The sequence below is a fragment of the Tachypleus tridentatus genome, chromosome 13, assembly GCF_004210375.1.
Source record: "Tachypleus tridentatus isolate NWPU-2018 chromosome 13, ASM421037v1, whole genome shotgun sequence".
NCBI lineage: Eukaryota > Metazoa > Arthropoda > Merostomata > Xiphosura > Limulidae > Tachypleus > Tachypleus tridentatus.
The window spans coordinates 115,577,939-115,605,618 of record NC_134837.1 but is presented as its reverse complement, the minus strand read 5'-3'; the positions used below and the strand labels follow the sequence as shown (position 1 = coordinate 115,605,618).

The 27,680-nt window shown below is 33.1% G+C and overlaps 1 protein-coding gene across 1 annotated transcript; it reads right to left on the bottom strand.

The window, feature by feature from the left end:
- Positions 1 to 154: 154 nt before the first annotated feature.
- On the bottom strand, positions 155 to 27,666 carry LOC143239769 (vacuolar protein sorting-associated protein 37B-like). The gene is made up of 5 exons (XM_076481251.1): positions 27,481 to 27,666; positions 22,559 to 22,712; positions 10,591 to 10,762; positions 9,180 to 9,262; positions 155 to 2,163 (listed from the first exon to the last, which is right to left on the bottom strand). Exons 2-5 carry the CDS (start codon positions 22,694 to 22,696, stop codon positions 1,840 to 1,842), a joined length of 717 nt encoding a protein of 238 aa, XP_076337366.1. The 5' UTR covers positions 22,697 to 22,712; positions 27,481 to 27,666; the 3' UTR covers positions 155 to 1,839.
- Between the last annotated feature and the right edge of the window lie 14 nt (positions 27,667 to 27,680).

The following is a 27,680-nucleotide window of genomic DNA, read 5'->3' as shown; positions in this document are numbered from 1 at the left end:
GCAGTTATTCTTTGCAACAATTTTCAAAGCAGTGAATTAAATATGAATAAATACAGTTGATTTCTTATAAATTTAAGGGAATTTGATTTTTACAATATAGTTACGTGTGTGTATGTCTATATATATGCCATGTCAAAATAACAAAAATCAAACATTTTATTAAGAATTTACCTTTCTTTATTTTATGAGATATTCCTGTCAATAGCAGAGAGAAAACAACTTATTAATCAATGTTTTAATGCTGTTTTTTAGTCTATGATAAATAAATAAAAAAATATTTATTATTACTTTCTCACCACAAAATCAAAATAACTTTAATATCATAAAATGTTAATGATAATATTGAAATATATGAAACCCTTCATTAAAGAAATATATTTATTCTATTTTAGTAATTTAATAAAAAAATGGATAAAATTCTATAAATTATTGTATATATAGTTTACATAGCACAAAAAGGGAAAACAAATCTATGATTCACTGGAGAAAATGAAAAAAAGAATAGTTAGAAAATTAAAATTTCTTATGACCAAAGTTACATCGCTGCCAAAAGCTATGCCAGCAGTTGGACAGGTTTTTAAGTTCATACCTATTTCCAATTACAGAAGAAATATAACATTTGTTATATCTTGTTACAACCAGGAAATACTGATTTTATGGTTTACAATTTCTTTTAGCAAAAGTTAAATTATCTTGTACTTCAATGTTTTCATGACATCCATACTGGGTATGGTATAAGCCACCAAACAGTACTATGAGTACTGCAAAGGGTAAATTACAAACCTCAGTGCTGACATTCACGGCATTGGTGCATTCTGTTTATAGTGTAACCTTTTGTAATAATTGAGTTTTAGGATTGTTTCAAGATTAGTTCACACATTTAACAGCACAAAGGAGCATTGAGATTGAAAAATGCAATATGTCATCTTCTATGAGAAATGTGACTTACAGTAAATGTGTATGCAACATTAAAATTTATATGAAAATTAAATTAAGCCTGAAAAAGAACAGTTGCTCAAAATATCATTAATTAAAGTATATATTTTTTAATTTCAATTCTGTGTTAGTTCTAGTTCTTCTTAAGTTCTTTTCTTTTACTTGACATCCATCTTTGAAATTCCAACATGGTCAACAAACCTGGAATGGTTTATGATCATCAATGAACCAACAATGATGTCATAGTATTTCCAATGCTGATTAGTATTGCTTTAGAATGCATTCAAATTTTATTTATTTCAAAAAAGAAACTAAAACTGCTTAATTATTTGTCTTAATAATACTTAAAATACTAAGACTTTACTAGTTTTTTCACACAGTCTTCCTTAGTTCATTTTGTGAATCTACAAACAAAAACTTAATGGTAAAGGAGAACTTGAAAATTATCTGATACATTGCACTGTTCAAGCCAGTATCAAGTTTGAGCATTCGTTTTGTTTGAGGAAATAAGATACTAAACTGATACTTTAATATCTGGTGATGTTTGCCTAACCTTGTACAAGTTTGCATAATTTTATTTTATAAAAACAATATTTTTTTAACTTAAGGCCTCAACATTCCCAAAATGTATATGCATTTACAAGTTATTGTATCTTTCACTTTATAGTACATATGATAATATATACACACATACACTTATAATATGTTTCATCTCCTTAAATCCTGACAAAACACAATACTTTACTCTGATAAAGTTTTTAAATTAAATTCTGTGAATATCTGTGAGTTAAAGAAAAAACAAACAAACAAACAAACACGATATCCCAATATTTATATGTTTCGAACTTCTTGGATAGAAAAGTTAAGCTATAGCAGATTTTTGAAAACTAACAGATAACATGACTATTTGTATGATGGCATAGGCATCCTCATTGCAGGAGATACTCCATATAAAGGTGGTGTCATAACTCCTGGACCATACAACGGCTGCGCCATAGGTGGATTTGGAAAAAATGGTGGAGCAGGTGGAGGTCTGCTAGACCTATTCCCTGCTTGATAATGACTAGAAGAAAACATATTTATGCTCTGATTTCTCTTCTGTGCAAGAAGCTCAGCCATCTTTTCTGCTTTTACTTTCCGTAGATGTGCAATTTTTCGCTTCTCCAGATACTTTTCAATGAATTCTTCTACAGGTATATCTCTATTCAACAGTTTGTCTGCCATTTCCTGATTTAAAAAACAAACAAACAACAGACAATTAACTCATTAATTTCCAATATAAATATCTATTGTTATGAATGAAAACATTAGTAAGCAAATTACATTTTGAAGTAATCTTGTTTATTTCATAATAATCATACCACTATAGTTAATAACTAACATCTAATTTTTCTCTCTTATTATTTATCAATGGGTGAAAATTACAGAGCACTAATCCTAAGAGTTCCAAAATTTTTCTAAAATATGAAAAAACAATGTCTAAATGTGATTTTTTGTAGACACTGCATTTCAGTCCCTACATGACTATGTTCAAAGTGCATACTTATATGAAGTAATGAAATGAGAGAAATTTCAACATGTAAGTTGCTCTATATACATTTAATCTTGTTGCTTAAACAATTTTTTGTTTTGTGATAATTGGATATTTTTTTATTTTTCAAAACAAGCACTGTATGTTGAATGTCTTTCCAGCACTTACTTCACACACACAATACATAGTGTATGGAATTTTGGGGTGTTAGGGCTCTCTTCCATGGTCATGGGAAGTAACAGAATGATCTGAAAGATGGATCATGCTCACACAACTGGATAGCAAAGTATCATCTCTGAACCAATTTTATGAGAAAACACCCTCATAGCCTGGTCTGTTTCCTCACCAGAAATATGGGAAAACCTTCCAGGGCTAAGGTTGGGGAGTGTACCCAGCTTTGCCTTCTTTTCTTTAAGTGGAATAAAGAGGACAACATCACTTAGGAGGAATACACCTTTGTCCACTACTCCAACAACTGGAAACAGAATGGTAAAGGCTCCCTAGCTTTCCACTAGCAAAGAGGAGAGGGGAACTTGCATTGTGGAGCAGTGTTCCCTCTAAGTTACGTGGCCACACAACAAACAATCGAGCACCACACACTTCATTATCCTAGCCATCCACATGATGGTAAGGAGTCTCAACATATTGATGGCCTTAATGACCCTTGTCTAAAGTCCAAATAACCAACTGGTAGCATTACAGAGCAGTCTAATAATTCAGTAGGGTCAGTGGTCTAAATATACCCTTCACCCCTAAAGAAAGACTAGTAGCACACATTTGCACATTGCCTTGATACTGGTGCACATAAAAAAATTAGTGGGAATATTGTAGGGGAGTTCAAAGGAATGATGTTCTGCAGAGAGTGCAATAAGTGGACCACATGTTTCCTAATTTAAAAAGCAAATTAACCCTGATTTGTTCAATCCAGGAATTAGCAAGGATACACAAAGCCCCTTTACACTTTACTCATGATAGTCCATGAGTAACAATTCAGCACTGCATGCAATATTAAAAAAAGAACTGTTCATCACCCAGAAAGTTTGAAGTCAGTATTATGAAATATTCCATCTCAAAAAAGCTTGTTATTACTAGGAATGTAGTTATTAGTCTACTGGTAAGTTAGTGTAGGTTTGTAAAAGCATACCTGGCCAAGCAATACTGGCTACTGAGTGGACTCCAAACAAGATTGTTTGTTATTTTAATTTCATGCACAGCTACACAAGGACTATTTGCACTAGCCGTCCCTAATTTAGCAGTGTAAGACTAGAGGGAAGGCAGCTAGTCATCAACATGCACTGTCAACTCTTGGACTACTCTTTTACCAACGAATAGTGGGATTGACCATCACTTTATAATGTCCCACAGCTGAAAGGGCAAGCATGTTTGGTGTGACTGGGATTTGAACCCGTGACCCTCAGATTATGAATCGAACGCCTTAACCCACCTGGCAGCGTCAGGCCCTCCAAATGAGAAGAGTAAAAGCATAAATAAAATGAGGTTACTCACTTCTCTCCCAACTGAGCCAAGATGTGTAGAACAGCAACAGGGGACTGAAACCCTTTGAAGGATGTCACTAAATCATGTAAGTAGTGTGTTGTAAAGATGTTAGGTGAGGTTCACAAAACAGTTTGTACAATTTTCTCCTGTGAGTGACACAACTAATCTGCCAGGGACATCAGTATATGTTGAACTTGATGAAACTTGAATGAGTCTTCACTCCTCCAATGACAGGCCAGAGTAAGCTATCTGAAACAAATGATGAATTCAACTTGTCAAAGCCACAGGGGATAAATAATATGATATCCAAGGATCCTAATGGATGAACAACTGGTGACAAAAGCCCCAAAATGCTTCATTGCACTCACATAACACTGGAGAGCCTGACCAAGGATAAGAAATGAACTAGATCCAAATGAATGAGCAAATGGGAAATGAAGGGAAGATAAATATGGGAGAAAGCCTCATCTCCTCACCCTAGCTTCTGCAATTTTATGTAGAAATAACCTATCTCGGTACCACAGAATGTAGTTAGAACAGTACAGTGTTCTGTGAAAGTGAAGCACAAGCACATTTGAACATCGACATTCAATGGCCAATTATACAAGAAAATGTGTTTGAGGTAAAAGATGATAGAGTGAACATAAACCTAAACATTCAAAAAGTGGATGTGATAATGCAAGGAGAATTACTGTAATATTCCAATTACGAACCTGAAAAGGGCAACATGGACAGATAGTCCAAAATATACCAACCTTTGTCAAACAACCATTTCAAAAATTGAGACATGTGGCACAGTGGAACGTGAAGGTTAAACTAATGACTGAGGAAACTACTGACAAATAATAAATCACTGCTTTTGATAAACATCCAAAGAAGAATATCAAATGGAACATGTTAATAAGGACACCACTCAAAACATCAAACCCTGGCAATGTTCAATAAACCACATAAACACTAGGCAGAAAGTCAAAGAATATCAACTGCTGGATGAAAAATGTCAGACTGATGTTGACTGAAAGGAGAAAGAGACTCCTCGAGAGTGCTATTAGAAGAACTGACTGAACATGGAGGGAAAATGTGCCAATACCTTAGACAGCAGATGAACTGAAAGGAACACACAAAGATGAAGACTCGTCCAACTCCTGACTGAGAGCATCTACTTCCAAAATTACTGAAGACAAGAAGGGTGGGAGCTAAGCACTCCAGCATATGTTTTATTTCTAGACAAGAGCAGATCCAATGAAAAACTTGAGAATGAAGCATCTATTCTATAGAGAGAGCTTTGTTGGGATAATAACTGGTTTACCACTACAGTCAATACCCTTGGAACATGGCAAGCAAAGGGAACAATCTGGTGGTTGTTTGCCTAAAGGTGAAGATCCATTGGTTGAAAACATGTGGAATGACTGCCTGTTTTCTTTGAAATCTACAAGACTACTGAAGAGAAGCATCTGTGAACAGATGTAACCTTAGTCATGTAGGAGGAAGAGGTACACTTACTGTTGAGTTGTCCCTATCCAACCACCTAATTAAATTCTGCAAACTGGAATCTGATAGTCTCACTCAACAATGCAGCACTTTTGAGCAAATATTCTACTGGTCTTATAGTGTCCTCTCAAGAGCTTTTATGTAAGTTAAAATTAAATGACTGAATAATTCCAAGGATGTCCATATTTCCAAAAGAGAGAGGAGTGTGCATGCTGGTGGTGAAGGAGACAATTGTATTTGAATAACTACCTGTTCCATAGCCTGAAGGAGAAGGTTGGGTCAGGCTCAGTCTGGAAGTGAAAAACATCACTAAATGGAAGAGGCATAAAGTGGGAGTAAGAACAGCTGTTGTAGCTTCTGATAACAGAGGTTGAATATGCAGTTCTGCTAAATTATAGTAAGAAGCAAGAAGAAACCAGTTGTTCATGTAATGGTAAGTGTGAATGCTGAAGGTGTGAAGATGATGTTAAAAAGCTCTTACTCTCCAGCAAAAGATGTACAGAGCACTTGCAAGGCCTAATGGTAAAACATGAAACTAAGATAACCTTGAAGACTTGGTGATTGGGATAAGAAGATAGGGCTCTGTGTTGTCAAATTATGTCATTCATAGTCTGGGAGGAAAAGAGTCACAGAAGGGAAAGAATGACTCCTTTGTAACCAAGAAGATTGGAGGATGCAAGTGGGATGAGAAAATTCTATAATCAGTTACGAAATGACTGTCTTTTTTTGAAACTATAAATATTCAAGAATAAAAAACCTAATAGAGAAGAAGACTCACTCTAAAGCCTCTAAGTGCAGAAGATTGTGGATGCTTTATGCTTGACTGTTGAATGTAAGAGGGTCTGTCCTTTGGGAGTGCAGAGCCAAACAATATGAGAGGCAATACTTGATGGCAAGAAACCCACCTGAAGTAAAAATATATCTCAAAATGGCTAGCATGGATATTAAAACTTTTATTGAAATAAAGTAGAGAACAATGCTTAGACCTTCTTAGGTTATCTTCAGGTTAACCTTCTTATAGTAAGAAGGTCTAAATGTTGTTTTCTACTTTATTTCAATAAAAGTTTTAACACCCATACCAGCTGTCTTAAGATTTAGTATGAGGGGCAGTGAAGGAGAAATGACCCATACACTTCTGTGTACTTGAATGTCCCTCTGATCTGTGGTGAATGTTTTCCATATAGACAAGAACCCTCTGAGATGAGATCCCACAAGACCTGGCTCCATAAGATAGTCATCAGTGGCAAAATCAGTGCTTCACCATAAAGGAGGATCCTTGCTGTTAAATTGGAATAGCCCATGTGTTCCAATTGGATCATGGTGGCATGAGAGGAAGTCTGAAAATGTGAATGAGAGATGCAGTAAATAGCCCTGTAGAAGAAGTTTTGGGACAGTCAAGAATCCAGTGTATAATGTGAAAAGTGTAGACAAGCCACAACTACATGACAAGGAGTCTGCAATTTCTGCAAAATAGACTGTTGGAGAAAACTCCAAGATCTGATGCAGGAAGGTGAACTCTCTCCAATAAAGCATCTCTCTCGAAAAGATCTCGGTAACAAACTAACCAAGATACAAAAGAGAGAGCATAAGCTGATAAATGATAAGGATCCTCCAAAAACTAGGCAGGGGAACTAATACAGGCTACAAACAGTTGCAAAGATGATAAAAAAACAAAACTATTGCAAATGATAGATGAATTCTGAAAAACTGAATGAAGTAAGATGAACAGTGACATCTTGTCTAGAGCCCCAAGTAGGAAGTAGAGGGTCTAACTTCTGAGAGATCATATAAGGATACTCCAGGAGATGAAAAGTCAAGATAAACTGAGTGAATATACGAGAAAGACAAAGCATTGCAGCATCCTCCCTTAAGTGATCTGCAAATATCTTTGCATGCACAGAATTGTCTGGCAAAGATGGAAGGATCAGGTAATCAAAAGAACTAGTTTATCCTAGCAAGGAAGGTTACAAGTCATAATTCACAGGAGATATACTCAAAATGTCAAATATGGCATATGAGTTGTCTGAGCAAAGAAGAGTGCTGGAAAAATAATCTAAAGTCTCACTAGTCTATTCGATTTTCCACAACCTCGTCTTAGAGCCAAAAGGAGATAAAATATTAAAAAGCATGTACGATTTTTGTGCTGTGTATAACAAATTGTATGTCCTCTGCAGAAAGTATTCCTTCCCTGACTCTTGGGAACATTGGGCTTTTCAGGTGGCAGAGGGGCATCAGGCAACTCTGTGTCTGAGATTTGAATGTGAGCATTCATATTTGAAAATGTTCTCCCTCCCATAAAATTAAGAAAATAAGCAACAAACTCACGCCCATGAAAAATATCTAAAAATAATATAAAAGAAAATGGTATAAATAAAGTAATAATATTGAAGAAAAACCTGCAACAAATATGACTTTGTAATGGGGTGCCTATATATAAATTGGGTATAGAGAAAGCATTGACACAGGTGAAGAAAGCCACAAGATTAAAATTGTTAAGGGTGATATAGCAGGGTACAAAGGCTGGAGCAACAGAGGTAGAATTCATACTAATGTTTAAATGGACAAAGAAGAAAAATTTTTGTCAGAATAAAGCTAAAGTGTGATAGGAGGTAAGGGTTTCAAAGAATCTGTTTTAGTGCTTTTGAAATTATGTAGCACCAGTTACAATGCTACAACAAAATTAATTGTAAGAACTTCCAAATATAGAATAAGAAGTAAAAACTGCTGCTACAGTGAAGAGGTTAAATAACCACAATATCCAAGTTTATAAATTGTGTCTTTAGTAGTATTTCTTTTTCAGTGGTAAACATACTCTGAATAAGAAAAACAAAAACTCATAAATTTCTTGATACAATTATTCATTCAAACACTTGAAATGAATTTTAAACTTGAATACTGTTTTGCAGCATTTTTTCAATTATACATACAAAATATGTACATTAAAAACAGCAAATGTAAAATATTATTTTACAAGTTTATGGTGCACCAGAAGTGTTTACAGGCCCTTCATAAATAAACATATTTTGTTATCAGATATGTATTAGACTGAATATACTGGAACATGCTTGAAATTGATATGTCTTAGTTGTCCATTACAATCACTTTTAAGATCTTAACCACAGTCAATTATCAATACAATCTTCATGTAAAATATTCTCCCTGTTAAAAGTAAGTTTTATATAACAGGTTAGTAAAGGATAAAACCTACATAAGAATTAAACACTAATTTTCTTTAAATAATTTGTATTGTCAAAGCTTTATTTTACATTTTTATGTCCATCTGTTTATTCATTCACCCATCCAGTTACACATGTAAAATATAATTATTAGTAAATATTGATGCCATTTTTTTACACATATGTAGATATGTATAAGCAATTAATTATTCCACTTTGAACTTATCAAATCAGCCATAGACTTTCAGGTTATACAAGCTTTTCAAGCCACTATTGATTGCTGAACACTACACTGTCTACTAACAAAAAAGTAACAGTTTTGAAATAAGTCCCACAGACAGGCTATATACTCTTTGATTAAGGTATAAACATGCACAAATATGTTTCATTGTATTTACCAAATTATAAATGAATGATTACCTGGTGATGAAGAAAAAATCATATGACAACAAAAGCCAAAGCTAATATGAATGTTGTGTTTCAACAAAATAAATTAGGATGAAAAGTTAAAATGATGAAATAATTGCTTAAGTCTGAAACATACATACTTCAGTCTCTTCTTCTGACTGGGCAGCTGAAGTCTGAAGAATAGCTAGTGTTGTGTCTAGTGATACTTGTCTACCCTTCTCCTCTGTAAAGAAAGAAACAAAACAAACAAAACATCAAATCTCATTTGAAGAAAATATAATGTGACTCTTAAAGTTAACAAATAATATAATTTTTGATGTGTAAAATTTAGAAACTGCAAATAGGTTCTTAATATCAACATTGATAACTACTACATTTAATGGAATAAATAACTGATATACCAATATAAAGAAAAAGTCTTTAAACACTGACTGACTTGTTACATACTACAGATAAACATTACTGGGCAAGAAGACTTTACAAGTGTATTTACAGATTTCTATTTTCCTAATTTCGGGCACAGTCAATCCAAACCAATGACTTTGGAACGTTTTAAGAGAATCATCATGTGTTTTGATGTAGGGATGAAATGAAGTAGAATATTCCTCATCAGGAAATTCAATACTTAGAGAACCAATGTCTACCACATTAAATCAATAGTTTCAAGAGAGATGGGTTAACATTATTATTATACAAATAAAAATTCAATTGCAAAATTAAGCATGACACAGCTACGGCAAAGCCAAAAAGTACAAAAACAAGTTGAAAATCAATATATAAAACTATACAAAAAATACTAAATAACTAGAAAAAAATATTTCCAAAAAAATCTTAAACCTACAACTGAGTATGGAATTTCTGTAAGTCACGTTAATTCAGAATTGAAAAAAAAAAAAAAGTCAGTTGTGCTATTCAGGCTTATAGTGGATCATAACCATAAACTTATAAGATTGACTCAGTATTTACTGGCAACTTATGTAGGGATTTTGCTATGGTTTCATCTAGTCATTCCTACCTTGTTTTTGTATTTTATGGCATTGCCATCCCTGATTATACTTAAATCTTACCAATTTTGTTTTTATCACTTGTTTCCATAGAACAAAATTTACTTACATGGTTTGATAGTATATTACAAATAGTAATGAAATACAGTGTGAAACTATCTTATAAAGTGCATTTGCAATATGGTCTATTTGCTACAGATATGAACAAATGCATATTTTATACTGGTGTACAATAATTGATGTAATCCTGTCGTATCATTAAATTTTAGTTAAATCTGTTATCAACCACTATTTGACTCACTAAAGAACAAGTTTAAATTTCTCAGCTAGAAAGCATTCTAAACCAATAAAAATTTAAATGTTGGCCAATATATTTACTTAATTCAATGTATTTTATATCTAATTTAATAATTCATACACACTGTTTCTTATCCAAAAACAATGTTGTTTAAATAATAAATAATGTTGTAAAAGTAAAATTTTTACAAATGTAGCAACAGTTCTTGAAATCTCAACATCTTAACCAACTCATAATCATATTGCTAACCGAGTTTTTGTTTCTTTTCTTCTACTTCTTTTTTTAACTCTAGAGCTTCTGAATACATATGGGCCAACTGTTGGCGAGTTTCAAGCATTGAAGGCTCTCGATTCAAGTTGAACTCAGCAAGATTTTTGTTACTTGCCAGCAACATTACTCTTTCAGCTTCAATATTCTTAACCTAAGATATAAAACAACTCCACATATTATTATTATGACACAAACTGTAAATTATTTAGAGAAATCTTCATCAATAAAACAGTAAATGAAATGCAAGTAATAAAACATCCTATTCTTGAGTTACACTGAGCAATATATGGTGTGCAAAACCATGAGCAGTTTTCAGAGTTATGTTTTAGGTTTGAAAATTAGTATTTTCTTACCTTAAAATGTATTTCTGATACTTACTTCTATACACACACATGCCAAATGATGTAATGCTAATGATTTTGAAGCTTTAAGTATGCCAATGTCATGTTTTAAACACTGACAACATGATTTTTTGTTTGTGAAAGAAACATGATTGCAATTAATTATACTTATTATAATGTATTAGTATCAGGTCTATAATAGTATAGAAAAGACAATCACACCATAACAATTGTTGTTGTAAGAAATGGCTTATACACTCAGTGCTCAAACCATTACTATATTTGTTGTATCATAGTCAACATAAAAAGTTTTGTATTGGGCAAAATGTGACATCAGCAACAGATTTGATAGAGTCAAAATACTATCATACACTTCTTTTTCTTTATAAAAATAAACAGACCCCAAAGAATTGAATGCAGTATTAAAAATCATTAAAAGCCTAATACAACTGTTGCTGTAACAAATGGCTAGTATAAGATACTATAAATATTCAAGATAGGAATATTTTTTAAAACTTTCTTTGTTTGTTTTGAGTAAACTTTAAAAAAAAACAAAGTTGTCAAAGAGTATAAAGTGCTGAATAAAACAACTGAACTAGCTTATCTTATGGCAAATCATACATTCTTGTTTAATGTTAAGGAATGAAGAAAATGTGCAACAAAAGTAAGTACAGAAGTTCACACACCAGATTGTATGAACTCCTCCATAGGATGGCCTAAGTGAAGAGTCAGAGAGACAGAGAGGGAGAGTGAAAGAGTGTTAGATTTGATGAAAGGAGAATTGAAAGGGTTGGTGTGAATCTGCACCAAATAAAGCATTACCTAAAATGATAAGGTACTGTATCCATCCTTTGAAAGTAAAAGTAAAATTATTTCAGGGAAATGGAGAATTCTAAAAATAAATCATTGGTATCATAAACTATGAAAAGGAGCAGAGTGGACCACAGAACAGCAAACCACATGGATAAGACAGACAAAAAAATGAAAATATAACAATAATAATATTGAGAAATGAAAGAAAACATATGAAAAGTAGCAATGGTATACATATATCTCCTCCAGCAGCAGGCAAAAAGTAAGAAGTAGGACCTAAGCAAAAATTTGTACAAGGAACAAGAAACTGATGTGTTAATGAGAAAAAAGTAAAGGCACAGAGAGAAGTATTCAGGTTGAAATCAGGAAGGACTGCAAGATGAGGAGGACAAAGACAGTAAAAAGAAAAAAAACAGGAGAGGAGGAAATGTAATGATATTGGAAAAATTCAAAAGTATTATTTGGAGCTGCCTTGAAACTAGACATAGTTGAAAGCAATAAGCCTTGTCTGAACAGCCAATAGAAAAATTTGGAAAAATAATATTAAGAAATAGAAAGATGAAATACAAGAAGCTGCAACAGCATACACATATATCTCCTATGACCATAGGCAGAAAGTTATAAGTAGGACCTATGAGAAAAATGATAGAAGGAACATGAGAAAAAAGGGTCATAAAGAAGAGGGGGTGTGCAAGATAAGGAGAATGGAGGTGGCAAAAAGAACAACAACAACAAAAAACAAAGAAAAAACAGAGAAGACAGGAAAGGAGAAAACATGACAATAATGAGAAAAGCTGAAAGTATTAGATAGATTTGCCAAGTAACAAGTCATAATCAAAAGCAATAAACCTTGTTTGAACAGTTAACTAAAATGGAAGGGAATGGAAGAAAACATGGTGCAATGACTAACTATAGAATGTGCAACATTGTTGTGGATTGACAAGAAGGAAGGAATAACAAACTGAATGAGAAAGAAAGGCTACACACAAAGCAAATGACAAGATAAAACCAAAACATGAAGTTAGAGTGATGATAGAAGAAAGGAGCAAGGTTGAAGTAATAGAGAGAGTGAAAGAAGTAGAGTAAGAAGGTGTAACAGAGAAAACCACAACTAATCTATCAGAAGGACTTAACACAGAATATTCATAATGAAGGAAAACACAAAGAAGAAGAGTAGGAAAATAGCCATTGAAGAAGAAATTGGATCAGTCCTAATGGAATGAATCCCCAGATAGAGCTAAGGGAAGGAGAACAGGGACCAAAAAATGGAAAGTAGGATATTGAGAAAAGTGGTAAAAACATTGATAAGAAAAGTGTCATGATGTAAGCACAGCCACATGAACACTGGAAGAACAAGGATCAGAAAATGGGAAGTAGGATGTTGAGAAAACTAGGAAAAGCAGTGAGAAGAAATGTATTCAGATATGAGCATAGCCACCTGAATATTGGGGGAATAAGGTAATAATCCATAGATAGTATTTTGGAGGGCCTCGAGAGATGATCCATGACAAGACTCAGGGCACTCAGAGTAGAACAAGCCATCAGGCGTACCTGTACATAATAAGTTCAGAAAAGAAGGATGATATCATGAAAACAGGAAGAGAAAGATAAAAGTTCCACACAGTAGTTGATAAAGGAGGCAACTACAGAGTTGACTGTATATATCATTAAGAGATGTCTACAAACAAACCTAGAAAAAAATTCAAAATTCAATGTACAGCCAAAAGTTCTTAGAAATGGATTTGAAGGGATGACATGTCATAGTCCAATGACCCAAATTAGCATAAGAACTGAGGTATTCTCCCTTTCTGGCTTGCCAATATCAGTACATAAAATCTGAGCTAATAAAAAATATTGTAATAGTACATTTTTCATTTGGCAATATTTAAAAAAAAATCATGAATTTCCCCTAGTGTGAGAAATGTGACATTTTTTCTAAGTTTTCCCCCTTCTCTATTTTTATTCACCATCCCTCTAATATGTACAAAATTTAATGCAAATTACTCACTGCTTAATCTTCATTGTTCAGACAAATCACAAATTTTATAGCCTTCAATCTTTTTTGGTTACAGAGCCATCAAATACAAAACCAGACCCCTCTTGCCACACACATCTGTCATATCCTCTCTTACTATTAATACTGTATTATATATAACCAATAGAAATCCAAGGTTTTCATCTATGAAATAACATATTACTTTGTGTTCTGAAAAGAGAATTGTCATTTTCTCTGTCAGTACAAGCTTTGTTCCCATGAGAAATATAATGACCAGCTTGGAAGAATTTCTAATTAAAGTTGTTGAAAAATTATTAAGTCAGAAAAATTGGGATGGTTAGGGGAGATTGCTTTCTGCAGGCATGTTATTATTCTATGTACTCTGGTGTATTACTTAAATAAATAAAAATTACTTAGTGCATGACTAACATTAGTATATATATAAAAAAATTAGGGTTAAATGTTACCTATCGCTGACAGAAAAAAAACAACACAGGCAAGCACTTCATTTCTTGTTTTTCATGTTTATTCTTTATTTATTATTATAAAAGTAACTACAATGTAAAAATTGGGATACCTTTAGGTTAAATTAGGTAAAATAAATAATAATAAAAATGTTTCATAAGGCCCACAAGCAAGCAGCTTGATGAGTTTGTTGGTAATGTAATTTGATAGCATAATATGAACTATGCATTACCAAAGTGATTTACAACTTACAATTGAACAGATAGTAGTACTTAGACTTCGTTAAAAATAAAACAAAAGGGCAATAAGACAATAAAATTTAATTATACATAGATGCATATCATTAAGAGTTTATAACTATTTAGGATAAATGAATGTAGTTTCATGTTACAATTTGGAGCCATTCTAGAATGAAAAGGTTAATTTAGATTTCTTTGTGGTTAAATTGACCAGCCTTGTATAGAGCAAGGGTAGAGAAAATAAGCAGATAAAATATAAAGCTTAGTGAAAAATAAACATTTCAAATGTATTTAGGAGGTTTAGAGAGTATGCAAGTGAAATATGAGATTTTTAAAATGAATAACAGTATTTTTAATCTTACCATGAAAATTATTTTGAACACAGACTGGTAAAAAAACTTGATATATTCATGGACAAATCTTCTTTTGGTTTATTAAAAATACTTCACTAAAAAATGTGATTTCTTATACATGAAACATTATAATGTTTATTGAAGTCTGCCAAAGTCTGAAGATATATATGCTATATTCAAAGTTAGTTGTGTCAGAACTATAGACTAAACAAGTACAAAGAGGTCACATGGCAAATCATATTGACCAAGTCCATGTTGAAAAAACTAAATGATGTAAAATAATCAGAACAAGAGATATTGGAGGAGGAGAAGAGAAAAATATAAGGTTAAAGCTCTCTGACAGAAGTCCATGTACACAACAATAAGCCACAGATAGAGGGTAAAGGTCCAAACAAACAAAAAAGCCTAACTGACCTTTAGCCTATAGGACAATCATTGTGAAGACTGACAGTGCCAAAGACTATGAGCGGTGAAAGGACATATGGGAAGAGGAATGGTAAGTAATAACAGAGAGAAAAAAGAAGTAAAGAAGGAATAAAGAAGAATTGATACATTAGTGAGGACAAGGCATAAAAATAGTATGCAGCCTTAACGTATGATATCAAAGATATAAACATACAAGTAAAATCATACTGGAAGCTGAAAAGAGTCATAAGAAGGCATAAGAGAGGCAAAAGCAAATGAGTAACAAGGGCATTATACCCTCACCAACTCAAGCAAAAGATTAACTAAATACGAAGCAAAAATGCTAAGAAAGATGAACACAACATAATAGAACAAGCTTCCACTAAAAACCACCATGGAAAGAAGAAACAATAACAAAGAAGGGTAGTGTGAGTGTATGTGTATATAAAGTGAAGGTAGGAAAGCCAAAATTTAATAAAGACAAGAAAAAGACAGAGGATCTGACCCCTAAATCTGAAGAAAAAGACTCCAGAGCTTAGGAATTGAGGAAAAATATCCCAAAGTCATGTTTAGTCATATGAAAGGTAGGAAGATAAGGCATATATGCCTGAATTAGTGGTAAAAATCACTGAATATATATAAAAAAATATCTAAGGAATCTTGTCACAAAATCATAAAAAAACTGAGATAGAATCAAAACAATATGGGCATAAAATGAAGCAAAGGTAGGTTTGAAAGAAACTGGCAAAATTCCTTCTATAACAAAAGAGAAATATAAATGAAGGTATACCAGGAACAAAAGAAGGCTTAGGCTGCATTAAGAACCCTGCTGCAAAAAAGCTGTCATCTCTCCCAACAGACAGACAAACCCAACATCAAGGAACTGCAAGATTAGAGTGAACAAAGCAGTATTGTTTGACACCAGACAAGATGGAAGTTACTAACACTCATGAAACAGTGTCTTTGGAAATACTTTTACTAGAAAATACCTATATTGGAAAAATCCATGAATGAAAAAATTAAGATGTTGTTACATACAGAATACCAAATCAAGAAGTGATGATTGTGTTCTGAAGTATAGGAGTTAGTTGTGCTAGGAGGGACTGTCACCTCCTATTGTTAGAGACTGTCGCATGCTACAATACAGCTATACCATTTGTAAACACGACATTAGATGGGAGTATTAGGCTAGTGGTGAGAAAAATTATGCATATAGAGAACAATACAAATCAAGGAAGGTTATGATGTGAGAAGAGGTATGGTATTGTATCAGAAAGTGAATGTTTTTTTCACATTTCATCTATGATTGTTTCAATCTACATGTTAAAAGTGGAACAATGTTCCTTGCTGATGTAGTTTAGGTACATCAATACCCCAGAATCAGCAAAGCTATCTATGCTGTATAGAGTCACTGGTAATTCTCCACGAACTTTTTATACATATAACTTGGCTGTCAGAACTACCATTCTTTTCTATTTTAAAAACTAAAAGACTTCCTAATAATTATTTTAAGGAATATTAATGAAAGCTAAATATGCTCTCATTAAACAGAATAAAAGTGTCCACAATTTCTAGTTTTCTGACCTAACCTTTACAAATACAATTCTGAAAAATTGTGTGGTAATTAAGATTTCATATTTTGCACTGTTTTACAAGGGTAAAATAAATAAGTTTCACCCACAGTTGTGATTAAATTACCAAATGTTGATCTCTATGTGTACTGTTTTACTAGTTTTTATCTCTTACAAAAGTTACTAATTTGCTCCTCTAAAAATGTATTTCCAATAGGTACTTACCTCCTTTCACAAAAATAGCTATTGTTGTTCAGCACTTTCCTCTATATGCAAAACATTTTTTATGTATATCACAAGTCTTCTCTCTCCCTCTATTGAAACTGACTGATTTCAATGTGTCTCTCATGCAAATAATTGAGTCAGTGTTCCACCAATAAGAATGCAACACACTCTCATGACACATGACAGTCCCTCTATTCAATTCTACCAAACTATCACTTTGAATTTTGGTAGAAAATGGAAGCAACAGTTTTCAGTGGGGAGGAAGGGTGAGAAGTGTAAAAGGGAAAAAGTACCTTTTAGAAATACATTTTCAGGATAGGCAAATTATAACATCTTATACAGTGCATTACCTATACTCACATAAATAGCTCAAACCCTGCATGAAATATAAGAAAAGACCAGTGCAAGGGAAGGAAAGAACCATTCTTTGAAAGCTTCTGAAGGACACTTCCTAAAACAAGAAAGCCAGATTCTAAGATCTGATGTGTCACATAAATGGGCAGAAAACAGAGAAGCACATCCAACTGGGAGAGAATTGTAAATGGAAAGGGATACAAATCATGCAATATTTATGAAACTCAATCCTATAAATTATAAAAGTGGGTAAAATAAAAAGGATGTGTCATTGACATCCACAAGGAACTAGGACAAGGATTGTCTCAATGGTAGGTCAACTACAATCCAAAACATGGCCATGGGGTACCAACATGTGTGTGTGGGGGTGGAAAGAGAATCCTACCACCAGCAAGTTGACTACAACCCAAAACCCAGGCCACTGGAGACTGAAGCCCAAGTAAGGGTAGAATCATACTGGTGGCACATGTGAATATGATAAATTGATAGATTGATTCAGGAACTAAACATCCAGTACATAAAAGATGTTTACATAATGTAAACCATCTCCCTCAAAAGTGAGATTGAGTGAAACCACTACAATTGCATTAACATTCCTTGGTAAGAAACACTGAGAGACAGCAGAAGAAAAAGATCTACAACAATCTGCAGTTATCTTCACTGTAACCCACAACTCTGATGGAATATAAATAAGGGAGGAATACAGATATCTGTAACACATGTGTGAGGGCTTATACTGATTGGTTCTCCTCTAAATCCAAAACCTGCATACTGTAAACCAAAGTTCATGTGAGGGTAAGACAATGGATCTTAATTGAAAGGATGGAATGCAATTTTTATACCTCACTATCATTTGTTTTTGTGTTTCACAGTGGAATGCAACAGAACTATACTACCTTGCTCTCAATTGAATGATTTTATAATAATTTCTATATTTTGTTTGTATTTCATGAACCCATTTAGGAGGATGCCTCCACAGTCTACTATCTCAGCAGCTTGGAACTCGAAAGTGATAAGAACTCTCAAATTCCACTAGAAGAAAAGAGGGGTAAAATGTGGTGGAGCACCTGGAAGAACAACAACACTTGAAACACTGCATTGAGTGACCACAAACCCTAATTTTAAAAGTAGACCCTAACAATTTATTCAACATAAGACATGGCAGGGATGAGCAATTATGCCCTTCTGCTTTACCCATGCAATCTAGGGTGGTTACAGTCTAAGATGGGCAAGCTTATGTAGCAATGCTATCACAAGGGTAAACCTACAAGAAATCTTGTGGAACACCCCATCTCTGCAATGTGCATTGCATGGCCATGGAATTATATGCAAGTTGACATGACAGTACAGATTTGAACAGTTAAAGAATACTTGGTTAGACACCACTCTCCACAGAGTGGGATCTAAACAAAGAACATTAATAAAAGAGAAAAAAGTTGCTGAAAAGAAAAACAACAACCATACTTTGTTAAAGCCTCACAAAATTCTGATAATCTAGAACAGTTACAGGAGAAAGATGATAATCCAAAGAGAAAGAAAACCATGATCATATGCAAATAACAAGAGACAAGCATACCATGAGTAGCCCACATGCCTGAATGAAGAAGTACCTCTAAAGGACAAAGAAGATGAAATGCAAAGGAAAAGGAATGGTGTTGGATTCAGAGAGAAGACACTTGGAACAAAGTACAGAAGAAAGTCAATAAAGAAAAAGCCACAAACAAAGAGCCAATCCCAATTGGTGAAGGAGAAATTACACAAAGAGAGGCTGGTTGTCAAGGGAGAAATATGAGGAAACAGACACCAAAGAAAGATGCTGTCCAGGCAATACAAAAAAGAAAAGCACATGTAAGACATAGAAGTCTATTTGAATCAAGGCAAGTATAAAGGTGTGAAACAGAAGAAAGGAAAAGCAGCTAAACAGAGGAATTATCCTCAAGAGATGCAGAAGTGAGAGGGAGGAAAAATGATACAGAGAAATGAGAAAATATGTAAAGGATAAACTGTGTATGTGAAACACTGAAGGCAAATAAACAGACCACTGATGAAAGAAAGAAAACATGAAGGAAGATGAGATAAGGAGAACTGGGAGAGTGGTTTGAATGTAAGCAAAGTGAGGCAATCAGGACTACATTAGTATCCTTATCTAAAAGGTCAGCCTACCATGTGGAGAACAAGTCCAGAAAGAACATATCCACAACTGAAATATAGGAGAGTGTAATACCTGTGAGACTGGGAAAAATGAATGATGTGGGACATGACTGTCCAAATATTCTAGATGGAAATCTACATGATGAAGAAAGTGGATTGATAATGGGAAAACCCTGGACCCAGAAACCAATGAGAGAAAAATCCTACTTGTAATGAGAAACTTCCATATCGGAAGTGCCCATAATACAAGCAAGAAAAGAGGCTAACTATTGGGAGATGCCAGATTGCCTCACCAATGACCAGAGGAAAATCAGGTGTAAAGAGGAAGGACAGGAAGATCTGGTTGAAATACAGATGACTGAGGGTGAAAAAGGTAATGGAAGAGGAAGCTGGAGAAGCTGCAGAAACCAAAGCTGGGATGGACAGGAAATAGCTGTCGGAAGAATGGAACACTAGGTGTCAAGGATGAATGAAATCCCTCAGAGAAGAAGGAGAACAGGGAGGATAAAGAAATGGTACGTCCAATCCTGGTTAAAAACTACAGCGAGAGCAAGAAGATGAATATCAAGAGACCAACATTAAGGCAATTTGTGGTTAAGGAATGTAGCAAAAGCCTCAGCATGAAAAGTACCCCACTGAAGTCAAAACCACTAGAAAACAAAAAGATGAAGAGACCACTCCATCACATAAATGTTGTCTGGACAGGAAACCAGTCCATGACAAGAGTGAAAGCACTTGGAACATGACACATAATGAGAGGATGGAAAATAGGTGCTACCCTGGTGACCGAGATAAACAACTACCAAAGAAATATCAGAATGGATTGTTATCAGATGATTTATGGTCAGATGAACAAAACAAGCCAAACCATGATCTACATTGAATAGCTCCAGGATGTTGAGAGGACAAGATCTCTAGGCTGTAGACTATAAATCCTGAAACTTCCAATTGATCAAAACACTAACAAAGGGAAAAAGAAAAACATTAAATGGACAAGATATTAAATAGGATGCAGTAATGACTTCTCCAACCTGATTAATAGCTCATTATACCTACCTCCAGGAGCAGCTGGTAAGGTTAAAAGGCACACTCCTGTTTGGACTCCAAGAGCATATAGATGATGAATGAATGTTCTGAATGCTTGACAAAAAAAAGTACAGGGCTGAAGCTAGTCTAAATGGCAGTGTGACAAACAGAGTCACCAACCTGTGAAGAATAAACAAAAGAGAGGGTCACAAGTTACAAAATATCAGGATAGGCAAATAAGCATTTTTAACATTCCACTTTATTATTGATAAACCTGGAGAAAAAGCTCATCTAAGAATGAGGAACAATTCCAAGGTAAAACAGGGCAGATTGAAAATTAGAATAAGGTGGGACAAACCTTGTACAGGATGCCAGTCTTTTGTTTGGAGTTAGTATAACAGACAGCCTGGAGAAAAATGGTGAATAGGTGCAAAGACTTGTACAGACAAAAAATCTTGTATTGTCTCAGACAGACACAGGCTAGTGGCAGGATTCCAAGTCATGGGAAAAAAAAATGGTGCCCAGAACAGTGGAGATGGGAAAAAAGAATTGTATGACAAGTCCTTCTCATAAAACCCAAAGAACCCATGAAATTGCAGTGTAGCTAACTGCAGTCAAAGGATAATAATATAATACATTCAAGTTCCTACTGGACCAGAATCTGCTGGTTAGTCTCCAGTACCGTTGGCAACATGCCCAACAATGTTGAATAAAATGATGGGATGAGAAACTCCTAAAAGGTGGATAAGGACATGTAGATATAGACCAAAAAACAGAAAAGATATAGGGGTGTATTTTAGCTCTAACTTTGTAAAATGTGCAACCCAAGAGAAAAGTTCAAGCACTGACACATAGATTACACATAATTTCAAAGTCAGAGATACATGTTCAAAAACATAAGCAAAGAAAATACAGAAATCTTGAAAAGTAAGAAGTACCTGAAACAAGGTCGCATAGCAACCCAGAAAATCCCAACTACAGTGAAACCAAATGTGTAAAGGAAGAGCCAAAGACAACAAACAGGCCAACATGGAGTTAATAAGGAATTAGAGAATATAGGAAATATGATAAAACATGACATTCCTTACAAAACATGTAGAAAAATGCCATACTAGGCCTAGCAGGAGAGGTAGGGAAAAACACCAACAAAATCTCATTGTGTAAAAAGGCTATAAAATCTTCATCTGCTTGAATAGATTCAGTTTGTTCAGAAGGATTAGTGGTTTACCCACATAGCAATCAATCTCATAATGGATAATAGCACAGAAATCCAAATACAGGTCTCCACTTACAGCCTGTGAAAGCAGTCCTTGAAGTATAGCACCTGAAGTGTGAACATGAACCTCAAGAGTTCATTGTAGAAATATGTAAGTGTGAGAAAAACAAAAAAGCTAGGAAATTAAAAGATTTCTTCAATGTATATAGAAAAAGGATAGTAAAGAAATTCCAGTTCAGTAATTAAAATCACAATCCACACAAAAAGCACCAAAAAATGTTTGAGCGCAAATACTACCAAACGAGAAGTAATAATTCAGTAGAATTGAACAGAAGGAGCCACATGCATCATGAAAGTATGTTGCACTCTTATTGGTGAAGAGTTAATGCATGATGATTTGCATGAGAGATGCATTGGAATCAGTCAGTTCCAATAGAGGGGAAACAGAAAACTTGTAGTATGCATACATTTATTTTGCATATAGAAGGAAACACTGAAAGAAAATAGCTATTTATGTTGGATGAGGTAACATATCATACTGGAAAATAATTAAAGAGCAAATTAGTATCTATGCACTATTTATAATTTACAAAGACAATAACTTGATTTCAGAATTTCCCAGTCTCACCTGGATTACCGAAACAGTTTTGAAAGCTTTAAAAAATATAACACTATATACAAAGCCCTGGGTGATCATAAGTAATGTATGAACACATGAATATTACTCTCTATTTTAACTACTATTTAACAAACCATGGATTTAGATATATAAATATTATATGAAAAATTCACCTGTTCTAAATCTTTAACCATTTCATCCAATTCCTGTTCTTCATTTAATAAACGTTTTAGTTCATCATTGCTGAGATGCTGTAGAAGGCTTGATGCTGCAGTATAGTCAGGATGGACTTCATTCATGTAGTAGGGCATGCTGTTTTAACTAGGCCTGCACAAAGACAATTTACAAAAGGGTTGACAATAAAAACATACATGTATGATAAATCTTCAAGATGAAATACTAGTTACATTCTTGATGAACAGTGTCTATATTTGAAAATAATGTTTTCTTTAAGTTAAATGCACACAAATGTTTTGTTGTGTCTACAACTTAGACTACCCAGATAATTATTTACAAGGGCAAGATTTTTGAATTTTTATGAATTAAAACATTTGTATGAACCTGTAAAAATTCCACTCATTTATTTACATACAAATAGTGGATGTATTGAATAATGACAAGTTGTATTTTTCCAAGTACTCATTTGAAAGTGCATTGTGTGAAGTTGTTAAAGTTAACTTACTTGTAATTTGGTGGCTAAAATGAATAGGTGGGTTTCAATAAATACGTTATTTTCTTTCTACTTATCATTAACCTGTTACTGTTTGTACTATATAGGCATGTGTTTCACAGTCTAGTCTCTGGATGCTATTATTAAGTGTAAAATTAGTTAAGACCATGATTTTGCTTTAATGTCTATGATGCTGAAATATTGTAATTTTGAGTACAAATTAATTGAGATTTCCTAACAGCTCTGTACACTTTTGAATACTTTGATTCTTTGTTTATGCAAATTCATGTAGAATGAAAGGTTACAAAATTGCTTAGTTATTGGATTTCTGTACATTATGTGTATCATATCTACATGATATTGGTTGACATGCACATAAATGGTACAATGCTATAAATGGACCCTTCATTTAAACAATTTCTGAGAGCCCCTCTAATAGTTCTTAGTGTGGATAAATAATCAATGTTTGGTAACTGCTACTGAGAATAAGGTAATTATTCAAGGTTTTACTGCATTCATTATAACCCTGAAAAATAGTTTTGTTTAAAAAACTCATACAACAATTATTGTAAGTGACAAATAAAAATCTTATGTCATTCTTCCTGTAAAATGAATGGCTTTTCTAAAAATTCTCAAGCTATTATTACAATTTATTTACAGGTGAAAACTATAATACTGGTTGATTTAGTATCAAGTACAAAGTGGAAAAACCTTTAATTATGCATACATATATGCAAATGTAAATTGTAAAATTCATGTTTAACAACATCTAACTTAAAAACTTACTAAACTGTAAATCACAAAAAAATTGGATAAAAAAAGACAGTGTAAAAGTAAAAATATGTACAAAAGTAAATTACATGCAGAATTTTTTTACCCACAAACTCATTTTATCAAGAACTTAACCTGATGTTTCTTCCTTTTCTGTAATTATTTTACTACTTCATTGCTAAAATATTAGGCAATTTTGTTTGAATAGAAGCCTTCATCTACAAACAACAAATTTCAGCATAATATTTGCTACTTTCACCTGTTTTATCTGAAATAACTCATCATATCTTATATAGTATATAGCAAACAAGCCAAATTAATAGTATAGTAATTCCTTTGATCTCATTACTAAACTTTCTTAAATAAAATAATGGAAAATAAAGTTTCATCTGAATGTTTGATTTGAATTTTAATGAGCTAATATGTTCTTCTGTTTTGCACACAAAACTGAAAAAGAAAAAAATGTACAATTCATTATATTTTTAATTTTTGAAGAACAGAAAAGCACTTAGAAAGTTCCTTCTAAAAGGAAAAGTTTTTTGTTTCTCTTTAAAAATAAGTTAAAAATGCCATTTTCATCAATGCAGTGTCCAATTTATGAAGCAACAAAACTGAACTACAACTAATCTAAAAACATCTTTTCACAGCCTGATATACATAAGTATAACCAAAAAAAAAAAGTTAGAAGAATCTGAAATTTCAGACCACACTACAAGATTAGAGAAAAACTATAAATTTTAACAATTCAATGACAAAAAAATAAGCTTGAGTCCTTCCAGATACTACAAAATAAAGTTTTTGGCTGTAGAGTTTCCCTTAAAGGAAATGCCCATCAAAATAGACCACAGGATTTGAAAATATCTATTGGAGATGAGACTGCAAGAATAAATGAACACTGACTACAACATATGTTGATTTCCATATCTTCTTTTAGGAATAGACCTGATATATCAATTGGAATGACAAAGTATGCACTTTATATCACACCCATAATTCCAAATTGCAGCAAGTGAAAGTTGGCTCTTCTAGAACAAGAGTCTTTTAAGATATAATCATTTTAAATACATAATTTTAGCTGTAACTATCCATTATTAAAGGCCATACACACACACATATGTATATTAAAGCATGGATTGGTTATTTATATGCCATTTAAATTACCACTTTCCATCTTATATCTAAATTCACATGTATAAAAAAAACTGTAAAGCCATTTTCCATTTTATTAAGAAACACTAAATATTTGTAAGTCAGGCTTTGGCAAAGAAACTGGCATACATTCTCTAAAGTCTTTGTTACTTGCTTTTCTAAATTTATACCACGAAAAAAAAAGTTTAATGTGGTCTAAATAATTTAATGAAAATAATATCCCATAACTGTTTATAGTTATTATAGATAACCAGATATAAAAAAACACAGCATTTTTTTTAATAATTTGCTTTAGAAACATCATGTTAATAACGTAACTATAATATATGAAATTAGTACTGGATTATTGGATTCTGACATATTTAGAACAAAATGCTATTAGATGGAATTCTACCCTCTATTGAAACATGGCTGATTGGTGTGTTTTTAACTTGTTCTTTGATTATTTTTAATTTAATGACCTGTACGCTGAAGCAAATTTCCTAAAGTTGTGGACTAATTTAATTTCAAGTCTAATTCTAACTATGAAAATAAAAAAGGTATAAAAATTTGACTGGTTAAGCACAGTTTGAAAAATGTGAGTTTAGACTTCATTAGTCAAATTTAAATCTCATTAAATATGCACGAGGTGTATATTTAATGTATTCTTATTCTAATAAATTATTATGTCTTACAACTGACATTTGGATAAGCATCTACTAGACGTGTACTTATATATCTGAAGACTATTGACTTGGTACAAATACAAAGAAAAATTATATTATTGATCATTTTTATTGTAGCCAATAACATTACACCAACATTTGTGTTTGTTATTGCATAAAATATTGTGAAGCATAGAAAGCTGAGACAAAAATGAATTGGATGAAATTTTGTAGAATAAACTGCAACTGCCTGTTGTGGAGACATAAGAGTAAAGGATCACGTTTTGAAAGTCTTCCACCTTTCGTTTTCAGGTCAGTGTGTGTGTGTGTGTGTGTGTGTGTGTGTGTACAGTGTTTTTTGTGGTGTTCTGGTGAATTGTAAAGAGTGTGTTATGATTGGTTGGGTTATCACTGTTTCTGATTGGAGGAGATATTTCCTGTAGATTCAACCAATGGAAGCCATAGGTTACTTACCTCTAATCTGGAATCTCTTGTTTAGTAAAGGTTTGATAGTTTATTCTGCGTCCAGTTAACGTGGAGCACTCTGCAATGGCTGAATTTTGTATTTTCATGAGTCTTGTGCTATCTTTATGTTCTTTTATTCTTGTTGCAAGTTTTCTTCCTGTTTCTCTAATGTATGTATCTTTGCAGGAACATGAAATTTCATGGATGACACTTTTGAGATTCTCTTTGGTAGGTTGCTGTTTGTTTCTTACCAGAATGGACCTTAAGGTATTGTAGGATTTCTACTGAATTTCTATATTGAATTTCTTAGTTATGCATTTGAGTTTTTCACCGAAATGTTGCAGGTAAGGTAGGTAAATGGTTGCAGTGGCTGTGACTTTCTGATCTTTTCTTTTTGTCATGGTCTTCTTCAAGTAGTTTTTGATGAAGGAGGAGGTGTAACCATTTAATTTAAAACCATCTATGATCTTTTGGTGTTCTGCTTTGACAGATGTCTTATTGCAAATGTTTTCTGCTCTCCTGTTTAGGCATTGGATTATACCACATCCAATGCCTAAACAAGAAAGCAGATCACTGCTTTGTAATGTGCAAATAAAATGTTGGAAAGCACTTAATACATTATTTCTAATTGTCTAGTACTTGTCTAGTTATTGTCTAATTGTCTAGTTATTCTTGATGACGAGAAAGCCACTTGAAATAAAAATATAACTCAAAACGACTGGTATGGATATCAACACTTTTACTGATAAGGAGAGAACAATGTTTTGACCTTCCTAGATCATCTTCAGGTGATGACCTAGGAAGATCAAAATGTTGTTCTCTCCTTATCAGTAAAAGTGTTGATATCCATACCAGTCATTCTGAGATACATTTTTTATTTTGAGTGGCTTTTTCGTCACTAAGAATTACTTTCAAGGTTATGACCATCAAAATTATATTAATAAAACAAATTATGATATCCTACATCCATTACTTGGCATTTATTACAATTGAATTTAAAAGCCATATGCCATTTATTCACCTAACTTGCTAAATAATTTAAATCTTTTTTTTCAGTTTTTATAAAGCAGCAGCATCGTCGTCACAGTCAACAACGCTCAAAAACCTTGTATTATCTGCTTGTTTAAATAATGTATTGACCATTTCTTCACCTGTATCGTTATCACTACAAGTCAAAAAAATGAACGGTCCTAATAAACCGAGCCACAGTGTTACTACATGACTAAAGCCTGATATTATGATGTGCAACCACTTAATTTTTACCTGTCTAACATTTATATTTGTAATATTAACTTTGTAAGCGAACAGAACTTACGACTAAGCCTCATTTGTTCTGTAATATTAAATATATAGTTTTAGTTATAATCTTTTTACAAAGCCCTTCAATATCACTTACCTACAACTAAGTTAAATTGTTTTCAGCTCGTTGTATCTTTACTGATATTTGAAACAATATCACAATTATTATGAAAAAGTGAACACCAACAAATTAATCTGACACTTCTAACAAAGTACGAAATACACTAAATTAAGGTGTTTGGGGCATTTGGTAAGTAAATAGGTTTCAGATTTCATCATAGAGGTCGCTAAATTCGC